The 16004-nt window shown below is 37.2% G+C and overlaps 2 protein-coding genes across 2 annotated transcripts in view; both read left to right on the top strand.

Annotated features, from left to right (window-relative positions):
* TRMT61B (tRNA methyltransferase 61B) overlaps nt 1–16004 on the top strand; it is a 253837-nt gene that overhangs the window by 58758 nt on the left and 179075 nt on the right. The window lies entirely within an intron of this gene.
* Nucleotides 1–16004, top strand: part of MSH2 (mutS homolog 2) — a 42585-nt gene that overhangs the window by 23223 nt on the left and 3358 nt on the right. Inside the window, exons 8-14 of the mRNA XM_079333499.1 lie at nt 4548–4657; nt 6600–6723; nt 7759–7909; nt 9931–10028; nt 10936–11181; nt 12664–12868; nt 13232–13479. Coding sequence (XP_079189625.1) covers nt 4548–4657; nt 6600–6723; nt 7759–7909; nt 9931–10028; nt 10936–11181; nt 12664–12868; nt 13232–13479 — 1182 coding nt within the window. The remainder of the gene's footprint in view (nt 1–4547; nt 4658–6599; nt 6724–7758; nt 7910–9930; nt 10029–10935; nt 11182–12663; nt 12869–13231; nt 13480–16004) is intronic.

Genomic DNA, 16004 nt, shown 5'->3' on the forward strand with positions numbered 1-16004 from the left:
GCTCCTGTATTTGATATAAGTAACACGGCAAAGTTTCTTCCAATCCTCATTAGTAAGAAGCACAATGCTGTGATAAGCAAGTCTCAAAAGTACAAAAGCTGTTATTTTTTTATTTTCTTGTTACCAAGAAAATGCAGAATAAAATCAGCATAACAAGGGGGTGATTCACTTTAGCAATAGCAGTGCTAACCTATAAGAAAGCTCATTTTTGTAGAAGCCCATTAATTTGTTAGAAATTCCCTTTGTGTAAAACAAGCACCAGAGCCTTAAAAATGAATGTTTGAATGGTGTGGTTACAAAAATTTCTTTCCTCTATTTGAGTAGAAAATAAAGCTACCCAGTGTCTTATACTTTCCTGTACTACAGCTGTAGCTGTATTACAGCTTCAAGTAATGAAACTTCTACATTATTAATCTTAAATCAAGTTTTGGTTACTAGCTCCATTATTTCCAAGTGCAGTTAAAATCTGAACCTCTGAAGGAACTGATAGATGCAACTCTTTTGCTTGTTTTTGTTTTTAAACAGCTGTGCCACTCTTTAGCTGCCTCAGTCATGTCCATTTGGCTTTTCCAAAAAGACTCTGCTTCTTTTAGCCTTGACTTGGGAGCTCTTGGATTGCCATCCTATACTGAGGTGTTAGGTCAGAATGCTGGCTTCCTGTCTGTACTTCTTTTTATATTTGTTGCCATTTGGCTCAACGGAGTTCTTCTGTCATGTCATTGGGGTGGGAAAACAATGCCATTTTTAGAGTTTTGAGGAGCAAGCTGTGTAAGGCAAACTGCTAAGCTCACCATATGGAGAAGTTAATAGACTGCAAAAGGTTCTTCCTGTTCTACACATGAATCAGTTGGACTTAGTAGGGCAATCACCAGCAGTATATTAAAAATTGTTTAAAATAGTTGGCGTGTTATTTTTCTTTTCCTTTGTACTTGTGCCACCTGTTCAAAATATATGAATGGTCTGGTAATTTTCAGTGTACATGAGTGATTCAGACTGGATCTGGTGATTTTTCTGTTTCTGACTGTACAGAATGTTTTAGCTCATCAAGGGATGGTAAGTCAGATTTTTGACAATTCAGAGTATGTGCCAGTTTCAGAACTCCCTTGCCTATGAATGGCTATGGGGATATAGAGCAAATATGGAAATACAGAATATCCATGAAGTCATCAGCTGTGACTGCTTTTCCCTCAGTCTGAAACATTGTTTTATTGAAATCCTTGTTTTTATGGGTAGTGAAACTTGAGGAGGGGGGGTGATGAGTGAAGATGACTTTTATCTGGTTTAGCCATAGGAAGTCTGCATAAGATGGGAAAGGATTCTGAGTCATCAAATCATTTTGTTCCAGCTGGCAAAAGGGAGCAGTTGTTCATTACTCAGATTGCTGGGGCATGAAATTTGGGTCCTTACAAGATTTCTGTCTTCAAGAAGCTGCTGAAGCATCTTCCTTGCCATCTCAAACAAAGACTCTTTTAGATATACTCTTGTAGATATGCAGAATACAGGAATTGTGTGCTGGGTTTCAGGTGTATTTTTACCATACTGTATACAGTGACCTGAATACCCCTTGCTGCTTGTTTCAGTCCTGTTCTTTCCTAGACTGTTGCACTGGTGTGTTACAGCCATGTTGTGATCAAACTTGCCTGTTTCCCATCCTTTGCCATATCCAGCTGGTTGTTCCCTTACTCACATTTATCAATGTGTCATCTTACTCAGTGTTATGTTTTACTTCATTTCTATTAGCCCAGTTTTCAAGGTCTTGATCTATTTCTGATTTATCTTATTCCAGTCTTCCAATACTGATATCTTCCATATTGTATATTTTAGTGACATTTAAAAGCCACCTTCTTTTGTGCATTAATATGAATTCACATATCTTAAGATAAATGCTTCTGTGAGTCCTGGAGGAGCTGATATCCTTTCAGCTGTTCATCTTTTGCAAGTGGATGATGTCCTCTTCACTTTGGTCATGGTGTAGGTCATAGATCTTGCACCTTGGCACCCCCTGTGGCACCATGCTGAATGCTTTAGAACAGCCCAGATTTGGTCTGCAGAGTCCCCTTTGTCTCAGGCATTCAGTATCTTAGGCTGAAATATTGCACTATATGAATATTATCTGCCTGTAGTAAACCTGTATTTTATTTTATCCCAATTTCCATTGGTCTTTTCCTTTTATTGCACTTTCAATTGCACTATCAAAATGACTGGTGCACTCACTCATCTGGATTTTCTGTTTTGCCTGGATAGAGTAGTGTCATTTTGTTGCCAAACTAGCTGTGTCTTTCAAGTCTGAAGATTAGTGTTTTATTTTAATTGCCAGGCAACATTTTTAAACTGTATTAATAGTCAAGTCTTTAACATGTGTAATAAACACTTGTCTGTGCTTCAGAAAGTAAATTATGGTTTAAATTAAAAACTGCACCTGGGTGTAGATGGGCTTTGTGATCAATATGCATCTCTGCTTTTGGTGGTGCATAGCTCTATTAGTCTTTCTCTCTGTGGTTAGTTTTCCATCCTAATGTTGAGTAGGTGCACAGGAGGATTTTTTTTTTCTTTTACTATGCATCTTTTCTATGATTTTATGAATACAGGTGCAAGACATGTTGGAGTTTAATTTAGAATTTTCAGTGGTGTTTCTTGTTCATATTCTTGTAATGCCAGGTGTTTTAAGAAAAACATTATGCATATAACTTTTGTAAATCCTCATTATATGCTAACTCCACTGTTTTACTTTCTTCAAGTGCTGTATACTGGTTTAAAGTTGGATTAAAAGTGCAAATAAATTTTCTGGTGTATCAGTTTGACCTGACATTTGTATTTTATTTACTTAGTAAGTTGATGGGTTCTAACTTTTGATTTTTACATCTTCCTATGCTTTCTGAGATGTATCCTTAAAGCTTGAATAATGAAATGGCATCATGATACTTCCCTACTTACTCCTTTCAAAAAAGAAAATTAAAATTGCTACTTTAAGTCCAAGCACAATAATTTTTCATTGATTCAAGAATACTGAAGGTAATTTCATTGTGTGTGCCATGTATTCTGTTAGCTGGAGCTCTGGGAACTGCTAAGCCCAATCTGAAGAATGGACATGAAACTTTCTGTGTTCTTCAGGCTCTTCCTTCTTCATTGTCTGCTTTTATTTTATAGGATGGTTTAGATGTGTCTTCTTACAGGAGGGAACCAAGATATTAAGAGACCAAGCAAGAAATTTCAAATTGAAAACAAACTTTATTTTATATCTCTTGGTTTTGAAGATTTTTAGTAGACAACTCCATTTTTGCAAGTTCAGTAATCTTTCAACAATATTGTAATTTTTTTCTCTATTAATAGCTATTAGATATTATTTAGAGCTTTCACTTTAAACGTTTGTGGGATTGGGGAAACAAAAAGGCATGGGAGAAAAAGGAATCAACCCAAACTTTTTCTTTCTACTTCAACCTCAATGTTGAGAGAGGAGAGATTCACTTGGATAATCATGTCCTCACTGTGTGACTTATATAAATTTATGTGGCAATTTTTCTATAAATTTCTATGTCACTTTTTCTTAGGAAGGCTAGGACTTTTTTCTTAGTCTGGTAAGAAACTGAGAGGTTCTGGAATAGCCAGAGCTTAATTCTGTATTTCTCTGCTAATATGCAAAGCCCTGCCTGTAAACATTAGAGGCAAGCAACATAATTCTGTACATAATTCAGTGAGTATGAGCTCATAGTATTGGATTCATTTTGAGGCATTTTTTGTGAATCATATAGTCCATAATGCTAATCTTTCTGTGATTAAATCATAACTTGAAGTGGCTGCAAAGATGTAAACATGCATTTACTGACAGAACATTTCCACAGCTGGCTGCTGGATGTAGGTGCTTATTTGTAGCTTATCTGTACCTGGAGAAAATATTGCTTTCACAAATTTGGCAATATCTCTGTGCTAACTGTGAGCTGCTCTTGGTGTTCAATACTTTTGGTGTTCTGTGGACTTCCAGCCATTATGTGTTCTATGCTGTTTCACTTGGTGCTGCAGAGTATCTCTGTTAATTTTGATGCCTTCCTATCTAGTGGAAAGAAGTGACTGTAAAGATCTTTTTTTTGTAGAAAATAAAAGCAGATAACATACACTTCAGTTGCTGTGTCCATATCGTAATTACCAAATATTCCTAGCATTAGGTAATATTTTATTAAGAAGAATTAAAATCTCTGAGTGTGGATAAGACCTACATTTTTTGCAGAAGGCATGTCAACTTTTTATGTGCAAGAATTGATAATCAGACAGCAGGTTTGACTTTATACTGATGTTTGTAGTTTTACTCATAGTAGAAGGGAATTAATACCCCCAGTTATGAGCAAAGATGACAGAATAGGTACAAGCTTAATCAGAATGTTGATGGATAATGCCAATTTTAGAAAAATGTACATGTTTTTCAGAGATATAGTCATAGCCCATTTTTGTAAAAATAAACCAGCTAAGCAGTTGTGTTGTTATCTTGGATAAGTGAATTCTGGTAAATTTGTGGGAGTTTGTGAATGATAATTTTTCTTCTTTGTTCATAACAGGAGCTCACCAGATGTTGTTGTTGGCTGTATTTATAACACCTCTTACTGATATCTGCTCTGACTTCTCAAAGTTTTTGGAGATGATAGAAACAACATTGGACATGGAAAAGGTATGAATTGTTGTGTGGGTGGGATTTACTCAGCAATTGAAGTTTCTTACTGAGCTTTGTAATCTGCTTTGTACTCACTAAATTTAATTTATCATCTGTATTAAATAGCTAATGATAATTTGGCTGTGAAATATATGAGGACTGTTGCCAGTATATCAGGGTACTCAACAGAACATTCACCTACTATCTCAAATTATCTAGCAGTGAAAAAATGCTTTGGGTGCTTAGATACTGTGGACCTGAAACTATGTTTTAAAGATCTCATCAGTATTAAAAGTGGAGAAGTAATTCTGTCATTTCTCTACTTTGCATTTTTAAAGTGATATGTCTCAAATCTAGCATGTAGCCAAGGTATGTTTATTACTTGGGGAGTATTTTAGGATTCTATTTTCTTTCATTAACCAGGAATTAGGATTATCCTAAGTGAAGGTCTCAGCTGACTGTAGAAATAAGAGAACTACCTAAACATGTGCCAGATGTGGTAGTAAGGGCAGTTGGTTGAACTTGAGAAAACTGCAGTGGCTTTAAAATTTTGAGCATGCATACTTTTCTCCAAAGGCAGGAGCACTGTTTTCTCTTTCTTTGTATTGTGTTGTGCATCCATCAACTGCATTTTACTGTTTATGGAAAGACTTGTTTGATTGACATGTTGCTGTAATTTGTGATGTATGGTAATGAAGAAATTTATAGCTTTATACCAGTTACAGACCATCTGTTGATGCAGTTTGTGTGCCCTGGGACTGTTTTCTTTAAAACTAACAGCTGTTTAAGCCTTCACCCTTCATAGTCCAGCTCTTCAAATTTTTTTTCAGGTTCTACTTTAGAAATGTTTTGTTCTCTTTCTAAACAAGTCAGTTATTTTTAGTCAAATCCCATAGAATCTGGCATGTTGGATTTGGTTTTCCTCTCCCTTCAAGGTACTGTCAATAGATAAGCCAGCATTGGTTTTACCAGAAGAATAAACCTTGTCCCTATGAATATTAGAATTTGAACTTTGGCTTGAAATTCCTCTTGGATTTTGAGGGAGTTCAAATAAAATCTGCAGTTTTATTCTGAGTGCAATTGAAGGATAGGTTGTCATAGCAACTGAATTATGTCAATAATCCATTCTAAGATAAAAAGAAACATCTAAGTTCAAAAAGCGTGGGATATGGTTATTCATTTACCTAGCTGTAATAAAAGTTGAGAAATTGTCACTTCCATTCCTATTTATCACAGAATCATAAGGGGCCTTTGAAAAACCATCTACTCTAACCTCCTCCTCAAGTCAGGGCAACTTCAAAGTTTGGTGGTGCCTTTGGTACAGAGCCACCTGGCAGTGGAAGCACAGGGAAGAGGGGGAAAAAGGATGAAATACAACATGCTTCATCCTTGCCTCTGAAAATGTTCAGCTGAAAAGGAACTGTATCTGCTTTTCAACTCAAGAGCTGGGTTGAAATTGGTGGGATTTTTGGTGATACTGTGTAGGTTCCTTCCTAAGTCTTTAGAGTCTCTTTACGGGCAGAAATTGCTGTTTCAAAAACTTTAGTTTCCAAAGGCTTCTTGTTTTGAAACACTCCACTTTTACACTCTGTCTTGATTAGCTGCCTAAGTCCAGGGTAGCAAACAGATTACATGACAATTTCATTCCCTCTCAGTTCCCTTTTTGCCCTTCCTGCTGCTCAGTTATTTGTTTGCAAATAAATGTGCAGACAATTCCATTTCAGCAGAAAGGAGTCTGTTAAATTGTAATATTTTGCTTATGTGGAGTATATTATCTGAGAAAACAAGTATTTGTTTTGCAGTTGAATTAGACACCAGCTGTCACAAACTACATTGCATGAAAACATATATGAAAAATTAAGTGAACTATTAAGTAAATTCATTTCACTGTGTATGATCAGGGAGAGGATTTTTTTTATTACCTATGTTCATATAATTTTTTATTTTTATTTTTCTCTAGGTGGAGAATCATGAATTTCTTGTCAAGGCTTCTTTTGATCCTAATTTAACAGAATTAAGAGAGAAGATGAATGAACTGGAAGAAAAAATGCAGTCCTTACTAAAGACTGCAGCCAAAGAACTAGGTAGGGTTTGGAACTGCCTTTGTGTCTCCTGTAAAATGTTTTGCAATCAGGTGATGAAATCTGGTATAAAGGAGTTAAAGGGTTAAAGGATGTTTGCATTATTATATTATTGAGTTGGGGTGACTTTGGTTGTCACAGTACAAGTTGTTGGATTAGAAAACAGAGGGATTTTTGGTTTATAACTTGGCCTTTATTAATTTTTTAAATCATCATTCCAAACTATTTCAAAAATTATCACATAGGTTGCAGAATCCATTCTGTAGAACTGTAACTCATCATGCTCTTGGCTAAGTCTAGTTCTGTTTTACATTCTTTGAGGACCTGCACTGAGACTTTTTTCCCCTTCTGTGCATTATCCTGAGTGTCCATTCAGTTTTCTCTTGATGTTCCTTGAAAAATATCATTTGTAAGCAAATGAGACATTTAAAGAGTTGATTATCCTATGCAGAAATTTCCTTGTGCAGCTGATGAATCAAGTGTTGAAAGAGCAACTTTAAGAAAAAGCCACCAACTTGTAATGCAAATATGGCAAGGAAAATTGGCAACACTATACTTACTTTGGCTTACACCTTTGAGAGCTTGCATTTTTTTTGTCTCTATTTTTTTAATATATTTTTTATCTTGGGTAAGAAGAAGGCAAACCAAGATTATGTAGGGATGGAATGAGAAATCTTGTGACAGAACTATGTGTTAGTAGAAGGATCACAGGAGTACAGGTGCTGAGCTATCAGCAGCAATGCAGATTGTCCTTGCATTTTTCACCTTCCTGGAGAATTCATAGCAATACAGAAATTGTGAGCCTGATTAGAATATGCACTTTGTGAGCATCTTAAAGTAAGAGCAGAGGATGAATCCATATATTTGTTTGGTCTGGGTATTTCTCATACCTGTACAGAATGAAAGAAGTCTACTCAATTAGCAAATCTACCCAATTAAATCATGGGAGCTGAGGGTTAGTGAGCAGGAATAGCACAGGCTGCAGAATTTGTGATAATACAGCTGTTTTTTTTTTTTTTTTTTCTTTTCATCTGAAAGGTCTGGAAGCTGGCAAAAGTATCAAACTGGAGACAAATTCACAGTTTGGGCATCACTTTAGGGTAACTTGTAAGGAGGAGAAAGCTCTCCGTAACAATTCAAAATATGCAATCATTGATACACAGAAGAATGGTGTGAAATTTACTAACAGGTATGAGATCATATGGGTAATTTTTAAGCCTATTTTGAAAGTAACAGAACTCTGCCTTTATAATTATGCTGATAAGTTGGATTCCCTACAGATTTTCACCTTTTTAATTGGTTCACAGATTGAAGTATTGAGCAGGACTGACATAGCGCTTGTTAAAAGCTGCATTCCCCATTTATGTTGCCAACTGTTATCTATTTTTGGTCCTGTGACTTGGGCTAATTTCTCTGTTTTAGCTGCAGCAAGTATCATAATTGCTTTTACAGTGAGTGTTTATACAGACACAAGCTGCAACAGGGAAAGAGCTATTTATGTTTATCACCAAATGTGACATGCAGAATTTTGTTGGTGATTACCTTTTTTTCTCCCCTTTGTTCCAAATCCTCTCTAATTTCTGTTAAGTCCTGTGTATTGAGCTTCAATTCTATGGCTCTTTTGATTGAGCTGTTAAAAAATTTAGGTCCTGAGGCTAATTGCATTGAGGCTGTTCCAGTGTGTCCTTGTCTGAACAGCAGTTCTGACACAGATCAGCTGAAGTCTATATTTTTTGGTTGAATTTTAGCTCTTTTACAGCATTTTAGCAGGAGCAAGGGCTGCTTCAATCATCAGATGTTTCTCTGTTCTTCAATGTTCTTACACAGAACAAATGAAGTAGAAAGTTGCAGTGCAGAGTTGGGTAATAACTTAGGTTGAAGATTTCTTATTCCTCACCCAAAGCAGATGCACCTTGGAAATTAGGTCCTGTCTCAAGCTTAGATGGGTTAGCCCAAGGCTTTGCCCAAGTGCCCATGCTCTAAGTGTCCTTCACAGCCTTGTGGGGTACAAGTTCTAGTGCTGAATTACTATTGATGAAAACTTTTCTAATCAGATCCAATGAGAATTTTCCTAGCAGAAATTTGGGATCTTAGCTAGTGCAGCCAGCATGGGCTTGGCCTTCTCTGCCTCAGGGGCACTCTGCTGCCTTGTGTTCAGCTTCTTGTCCACTGGGTGTGATGGTGTAGTGGCTGGTTTCTGTTAATCACTCACTTCCATAGTTATAAACCCTTATCTTTGAAAAGGAGGGCAAACATATTGGTTCACACCAGCCAATATGTTGGTGTATTTCACACCAATTTACTTAAATGAACAAAGTGTAAACTTTAATTGCAGTTTGTTTTAAAATTTACTGAGAATATTTTTTAAAAAACATCCCTGAAATGTAAAACAGTTTTTTTTTTTCTGGTTCTAAATGTGTTGTGAATCTAAATGTATGATGAAGTTAGGCTTTTCTCTAACTGAGAAGATGTACTTAGAACCTGTACTGTGTCATCTGTTACTTTTCCTTAGTGAAGCAGCCCATGCATCACTAATAAAAAAGATTTCTCTGCGCTTAGTTAAGTTATAGTTGCTTCTGTAGGTGGTACTAGAAGCACAAGACTGACTTCTGCCTATAGTGTGGGCACACTACTTGGGTGTGTTTCTTATTCAGTCTTGCAGACTCTTGTTCTTTGTTCAGGAGACAAGTTTGAGAAGAATAAAAACTTGTTTTAACTCTTGTGTGTTTACTTCAGCTTACCTTGGTTTGAAGACCAGAACCTGTTCATAGTGACAGAAATTAACATAAGTTTTTACTAAATTACAGAAGTTTATGCCTTCAGATCTGATAAACCTGTTGTAAGACTGGGCTAATTGCACAGTTGCTTAGCAGCAAAATGTAGCAAAATAGCCAGAAATTAAATTTTAAGAGCTAGTCCTTATCACATAGCAACTCTATAACAAGCATAAATGTTTTTGAAAGTCATGTGTTGATGCTAGAATTTCTAGTTTGGCCCTTATGGGTGATCTTAAACTTGGAATTAATCTTGAGGCTGTCTTGGTGTGGATGAGTTGTAGGTCAGTTGCTTTGTGGTCTTGTGCTGAACCTTGCTGTTAAAACAGGTGGGAACACTTGGTGTTCCCAAGACTCAGATGAGGATGCCAAAAGTTTGGCATTGTAGGTGAAGGCAGAACATCACAGCTTCTAAATACTCTTGTTTTATTCACAGCAAACTGAGCACCATCAATGATGAGTATATAAGGAACAGGGAGGAGTATGAAGAGGCTCAGGATGCAATTGTTAAGGAAATCATTAACATTGCTTCAGGTGAATATGCCACTGTTGATGTGTGTCACAGTCTGGAGTGCTGGGAGGGCTTGCTGTTTCTTTGAGGGTCTTTTGCAGAGACAAACTGTAATATTGCCCAAGGAATTAGTGTGAAAAGTGAGGTGTGGCTTTCAGGCAGCTGTTGAAAGTTTGAAATATGAATTGTCTTCTGTCCCCAGACCCTTTCCTGGCATTGCTGCAGATGTGCAGTGATGAGGGGAATGGAAATGCTAATCCCATGATTGGAACAAAAATAAGGCCATAAAGGCCACAAGTAGTCATTACTTATATGGCAATAACAGTTCTTGGTTTCCTAAGGTATTTCCATATATTTTGCTCCAATACTTCCTGCTTACAGGGGTTTCTTTACTATTCTTCACCAAAAGCAGAAGAGACACTGGGGAATTTGGACTGTAGACTCCAGTTCCTCATCCCTTTCACTGAAGAAAACCAAACATTTATAAAGCTGGTACTGGAGATGCTGGGCCATGTATCCTGGTGTCACAGGCACTGTCTGACAGACCTCTCCCTCCCATCATTCACACAAATATAGATGGCATAGATGGTGTCTGAGCTGTCTGTGCTGTGTCTCTGGTGTCTTTGGGTGCATGAGCATCAGAATGCAGTGTGTTATTCAGGAATGAAATGTAATGGATTTCCAGATGAGGGAAAATAATCAAAATGGCCTCACCTCCTCCTTTTCATAGTCTGAGGAAGTCTCCTTGGTATTCAAGGCATGGAAACTTTAGGATTGCATCCTAGACTCTCCCAGGAGGTGACTTGAATCTTGACAGCAATGGCTACTGCACATGAATTAACTTGATGGACTCAGTACAGGCTTCAAGAACCTTCTCAGCAAGAGCAAAAGGCTGGCACTGATCATTTGTGTCTCCTCAATGTAAACCAGGTTATGCAGAGCCCATACAGACCATGAATGATGTGATAGCTCAGCTGGATGCCATTGTCAGCTTTGCCCACGTGTCCAACGCAGCGCCCGTGCCCTACGTCCGCCCTGTGGTGCTGGAGAAGGGGCAGGGCAGGATTGTCCTCAGAGGTGCCAGGCATCCCTGCATTGAAGTGCAGGATGAGGTGGCCTTCATCCCCAATGATGTTACATTTGAGAAGGGCAAGCAGATGTTCCACATTATTACTGGTAAATATTTCTGTTCTCTTTCTCGTTGGTTATTTGCTTTGCAAATGTCTCGAGTATTTCCAATAATGATGGAAATGTAATAATTATTTCCAATAATGGTGGCTTTTTAATAAGGAAAAAGCAAACCAACAGCAAACAAAAGAAATCAGCAACCTAATAAAATTCTGTCAAAGCAATTTCTCTCATCAAGGGCAAGTAGCTACTGAGTTATTAATCTTTCTGCGTGGGGAATAAGATTTAGTTCTGGAAAAGAAGGGAGAGTATTTGTTAGCTATTATTTATTGCTATTATTGATTTTAATTTTTTAAAGAAGTGTCCGCAATGTTCATGTGAAATGTTACCTTTGACTGTGAATATTCTGTGTGTTTCTGTGCACACAGACATATTTGTCATCATCCAAGCTAATAGTAATGGAATTGGTTATCATGATTTTAGTTGTATTGCAGTGTTTGGAAAAGGTGATGACTAATTTACAAAGAGTCATTTGTGAAGAAAAGGGGCTCCTAGGACAGTAGAAAGTAAGAAATTAGTCCTTCCTTAAAGTAAGGCATTAGTGAATGTAACTCCACAAGCCAGGCAACCTCAGGAGCTGGAAAGCCTGACCCTGCTAAAGTGATTTGGAAAATTCCACTAGGCATCAACTGTACTGCAGCCACATTTTCGTAGGCAAGATTTTAAGCAGCCACTTTGTTAGTGTTTTCTTTGTGGAGTATTGAAGTTGATTTTTAAATGCAGAACATGTTTCAATGACAGTACCATTTTTTACCCTTTTCTCTGGTGTAATTAAGATAATTTTACTACACACGAAAACATTTTTAGTGTTTATAGATTTAATTGAATCTTAATTTCCATCCAGATGTCCTTAACATACGTTCTGAGTAGCAAAGATCTGAAATTAGAGAATGATTAATGAGCACTTCTAACATAATCAAAAAGAAAAACTGAAAATCTGAATAAATGCATGCTAACACGTTTCTCTTTCTGGTTAGCAAAAGCGTAAAATTGGTTTTAATGATCAGTTTTCTGGATAATACTTTTTATTTCATTTGTACTTCACTTACAATTAACTACTTAATATCTGGGTTTGCTGATTCTGAGTCACCCATTAGCTTGTACCCAGTCTGTACCTAAGCTATTTCATTTTTATAAAAAACTTTTAATAGTTGTTTGAGGTGAAAACAAATGATGACTATTCTTAAGCAGAAAGAAAAACTGATTATTTTTAATTTAAAGCTTATTAGTTTTGGGTATCACCACATGTTTTAGGTTATTGCTTATCCTTTTGAAAAAAGTCGCAAAACTTACAAAGGCCCCTAATGTTCTGTGATCACGTTTCTCTTGAAAAAGGAACATTCAGTAAGACAAACAAGCAAGAGAATAAGAAGTTTATTTTAATTTAGAGTCTCTTCTCCTTTAAAAGAACTGTGGAATTGTAAAAAGATGATGCTTTTAAAAATAATATTTGGACAAATTCTTCTTTAGGCCCTAACATGGGGGGAAAGTCAACGTACATCCGACAGACAGGAGTGATTGTTCTCATGGCCCAGATTGGGTGTTTTGTGCCATGTGAGTCTGCAGAAATAACCATTGTGGATTGTATCCTGGCTCGGGTGGGAGCAGGAGACAGCCAGCTGAAAGGAGTGTCTACTTTCATGGCTGAAATGCTGGAAACTGCTTCAATCCTTAGGCAAGTCCTGTGCTTTTCTGTCATTGTGTTGGTCGGGGTTGATGGGGAAGGAGAAGCTCTGAGTTTAAGAGTTTTCTTTTGTGGGGAATCTTACTGGAGAATATATAGTTCTTTTTAGAGGGTACATAAGTTCTTGGAGTAGCTTTCTGTTTATTCCAGTGGTCAATACAGGGTTGCTACCAAGAGACCAAAGTCCAAATGGGACAAAGAAACTAATTTGGAATGATCTGTGTGATGGTGTGTCTGCACTATATTTGTAAATACAAAGGGTCTTTTGCCTCTTCCATGCTCTGCATCCACAGCATAACTTGTGGTACTCCAATATCCAGAGTTCACTGTTAACAAATGTTCTTGTGTTTCTAGGACAGCAACTGAAAACTCCCTGATAATCATTGATGAGCTGGGAAGAGGAACTTCTACTTATGATGGCTTTGGCTTAGCTTGGGCTATCTCAGAATACATTGCCAGCAAGATCTGTGGGTTTGCCATGTTTGCTACACACTTCCATGAGCTCACAGCTCTTGCAGAGCAAGTGCCCACAGTGAATAACCTCCATGTCACTGCTCTGACCAGTGATGACACACTGACAATGCTCTATCGTGTCAAGGAAGGTAAGATGTGTCTCAACTGCATTTTGCCCTGAGAGAGAAAAATCTTAATGAAAGAGTAATCCCCCCAAAATTCATCCCATACTCCAGGCTTGGGCTTTGTAATATATATATTCTTTGAACATAGTATATGTGACAGGAGCTCTGTCCATGTGTGAGTACAGTAGGTGGTGTTGATTATTCTTAAGCTTTCTAGGCTATTTTGGCCACTCAAGTTGGTGTTTTTTAGTTGCTCCCTTTTTCTTTTTTAAAGACAGAGAGAAGGTTCTTTTCTGTTTCCATAAAGCAGCTCCTCTGATGGAAGAGACATACATTTCTTAAACAGTTCTTCTAAAAGACATAAGGGCACCTTTTATGTGCTGACAGTTTTTAATAATGTATATTTCATTGTAATAAGATTTACTCTTATGTTGCCCAATTTATACAGTACTTTGATGTAGGAAAAATCATACTGAAACAACAAGTAACCTGTTTTCTTAGTACAAGATGAATTAGATGTATTTAAAGTCTTTCAATGGATCCAGTTATTCCTTTCATTATGAAATTAAATTATTTTTAATTAGCCATAAATTTCATCTAGTTCTCCTGCTTCTCTATATCCCCCATAATTTGTTTTTGCTCCCTTCAGTGGGAGCCTGTATTTGTTGCTAAATAAAGCAGAGCTGTAACTGTGGCTTGCAAGGTGTGCCCATTTATGGCATTCTAATTTAGTTGTGAACTCTACAGTCATTTTGGATTGTTCTCACTAGAGCATTTCAGGCTCTGGGCTGAAATTTTGATTTTAAATGTGGGCAGAGTACTCCTTCTTATTTTGTATACTTCTTAATTTTCCTCTTCTGAGTTCCACAATAAAGGAAGAATTAACACTTGAATGGGTAGAACAGGGTTACTGTAGAACACTGGCAGTCCTGGGTCTGATACCTTGCTGGCTTAACTCCTATGACATTACTAATTGCCTGTTTCTTACTCATTTCTTCTGGTTTTAAATCCATGAAATTACTTCTTGCCATTAGATTACATGTATGGCCACTTTTAGTTTTCTGTTCCTCTCTGGCTATAATCTTGCAGTTAGGTTTTGGTGCTTTTCTGTAAAGCTTGGGAGACTGCTCTGAGCAAGGGGAATCACAGCAGGAGCAGAACTGCCCTCCTCTGGCTTTGCTGAGAGTCTACTCAAAACTGGGTGGATTAGCTCTGTCTGCCAGAGCCCTGTACCTCTAAACTCTGTGTCCTTGTCTTTTGGGGTCTTTATTCCTTGGAAATGGGTTCTGTGGGAGCACTTTCCTAGGGAATGCCCAGTTTTTGCTTGAATATTGCTCCAAATTGCTGTGGTTCCCATCTGGAGAGGAGGTGTCTGTGGTTCTTTTCTAGTTTGTAGTTTGCTATTTCCCATCTTTTCCAGCACATGCTAACCTCCTTCCACAAAGTGAATGTTCATAGCCCTCAGAATGCATTGCTCAAATTGGAGCTTAAAAGGTGATTTAGTGTGAAATTGGAACTGAAGAATAATAGTTAAACTGCTGCAAGTGTACATGGAAACCAAGTGGTTTTGGTGCAGCAAGAGATGGTGATGTACAGAATCTGCAAACAAGCCATCTTTAGGTGTTATTGTGACCATGTTTGTTGAGGAGGGAATCAATATACACTATATCAACCCCTTTTACCTTTGACATCCTTTGGAACAGCAGCTCATACAAAAAAAACCCCTAAATATTCCCCAGACAGTTGGGTGAGCTTTCTTTCTTCAACCCAGTCCTTTTGTTTCTAAAACCTGTATTAATTCAGCCATTCTGGTCATGATAAAAACTGTAGAAGCCCAGTTTCATATTTTTCTTCAATCAGTTTTGCCATTTTTAGTCATACATATCCTTTCTTTGTACATGCAATGTCTTTTCATTGCCTCCCTTTTCTTAGAAGTGCTATTGGGCATGGAGACACAATATTTTTTTATCTATCTACTTAAACCTCAGTCAGAGGAGATACAGCACTATGAAATCTTCATCTTTAAATACATGGTCTCCAATCAGATATCCATCTTTCACCTAAGTTTTTACATTTAATGTTGTGCTCTTTCCATTTTTGGATTGTTACATTGCTCCATCAAGGATGTGCATATGGGCAGCTCAGTGTCATTTGAAATGTATAACTGAACCTGAAAAGCATGACAAGGAACTTTTGTACAGTGCTTTCAATCATGTCCTCGTGCTTCAAGAGTAACAAAATCACCAGAAGTGGAGACACATGAAATGCTGTTCTCCAGGCCTCTGCTCAGGATTCCCTGAGTTATCTCTGGGTTTGGGAAGGTGTGTCTTTTGAACACAAAATCTAGAGGACTAATTTCTGTTTAAATGTGTTAATTTCCTTTAATAAACCTGAGAGATTACAGGATTAAAAAACCAAAAAAAGTCTAAATGCTAAGTTTTCCATCAATTGTTCTTTGGTTACCCACTATTTAATAAATGATTAGTTAAAAAAACCCCTGTCATTTTGCAAATGTAATTAATTTATTCTGAGCTCCTTGCTGGAGACCA

This window comes from Erithacus rubecula (assembly GCF_903797595.1).
Source record: "Erithacus rubecula genome assembly, chromosome: 2".
Taxonomy (NCBI): domain Eukaryota; kingdom Metazoa; phylum Chordata; class Aves; order Passeriformes; family Muscicapidae; genus Erithacus; species Erithacus rubecula.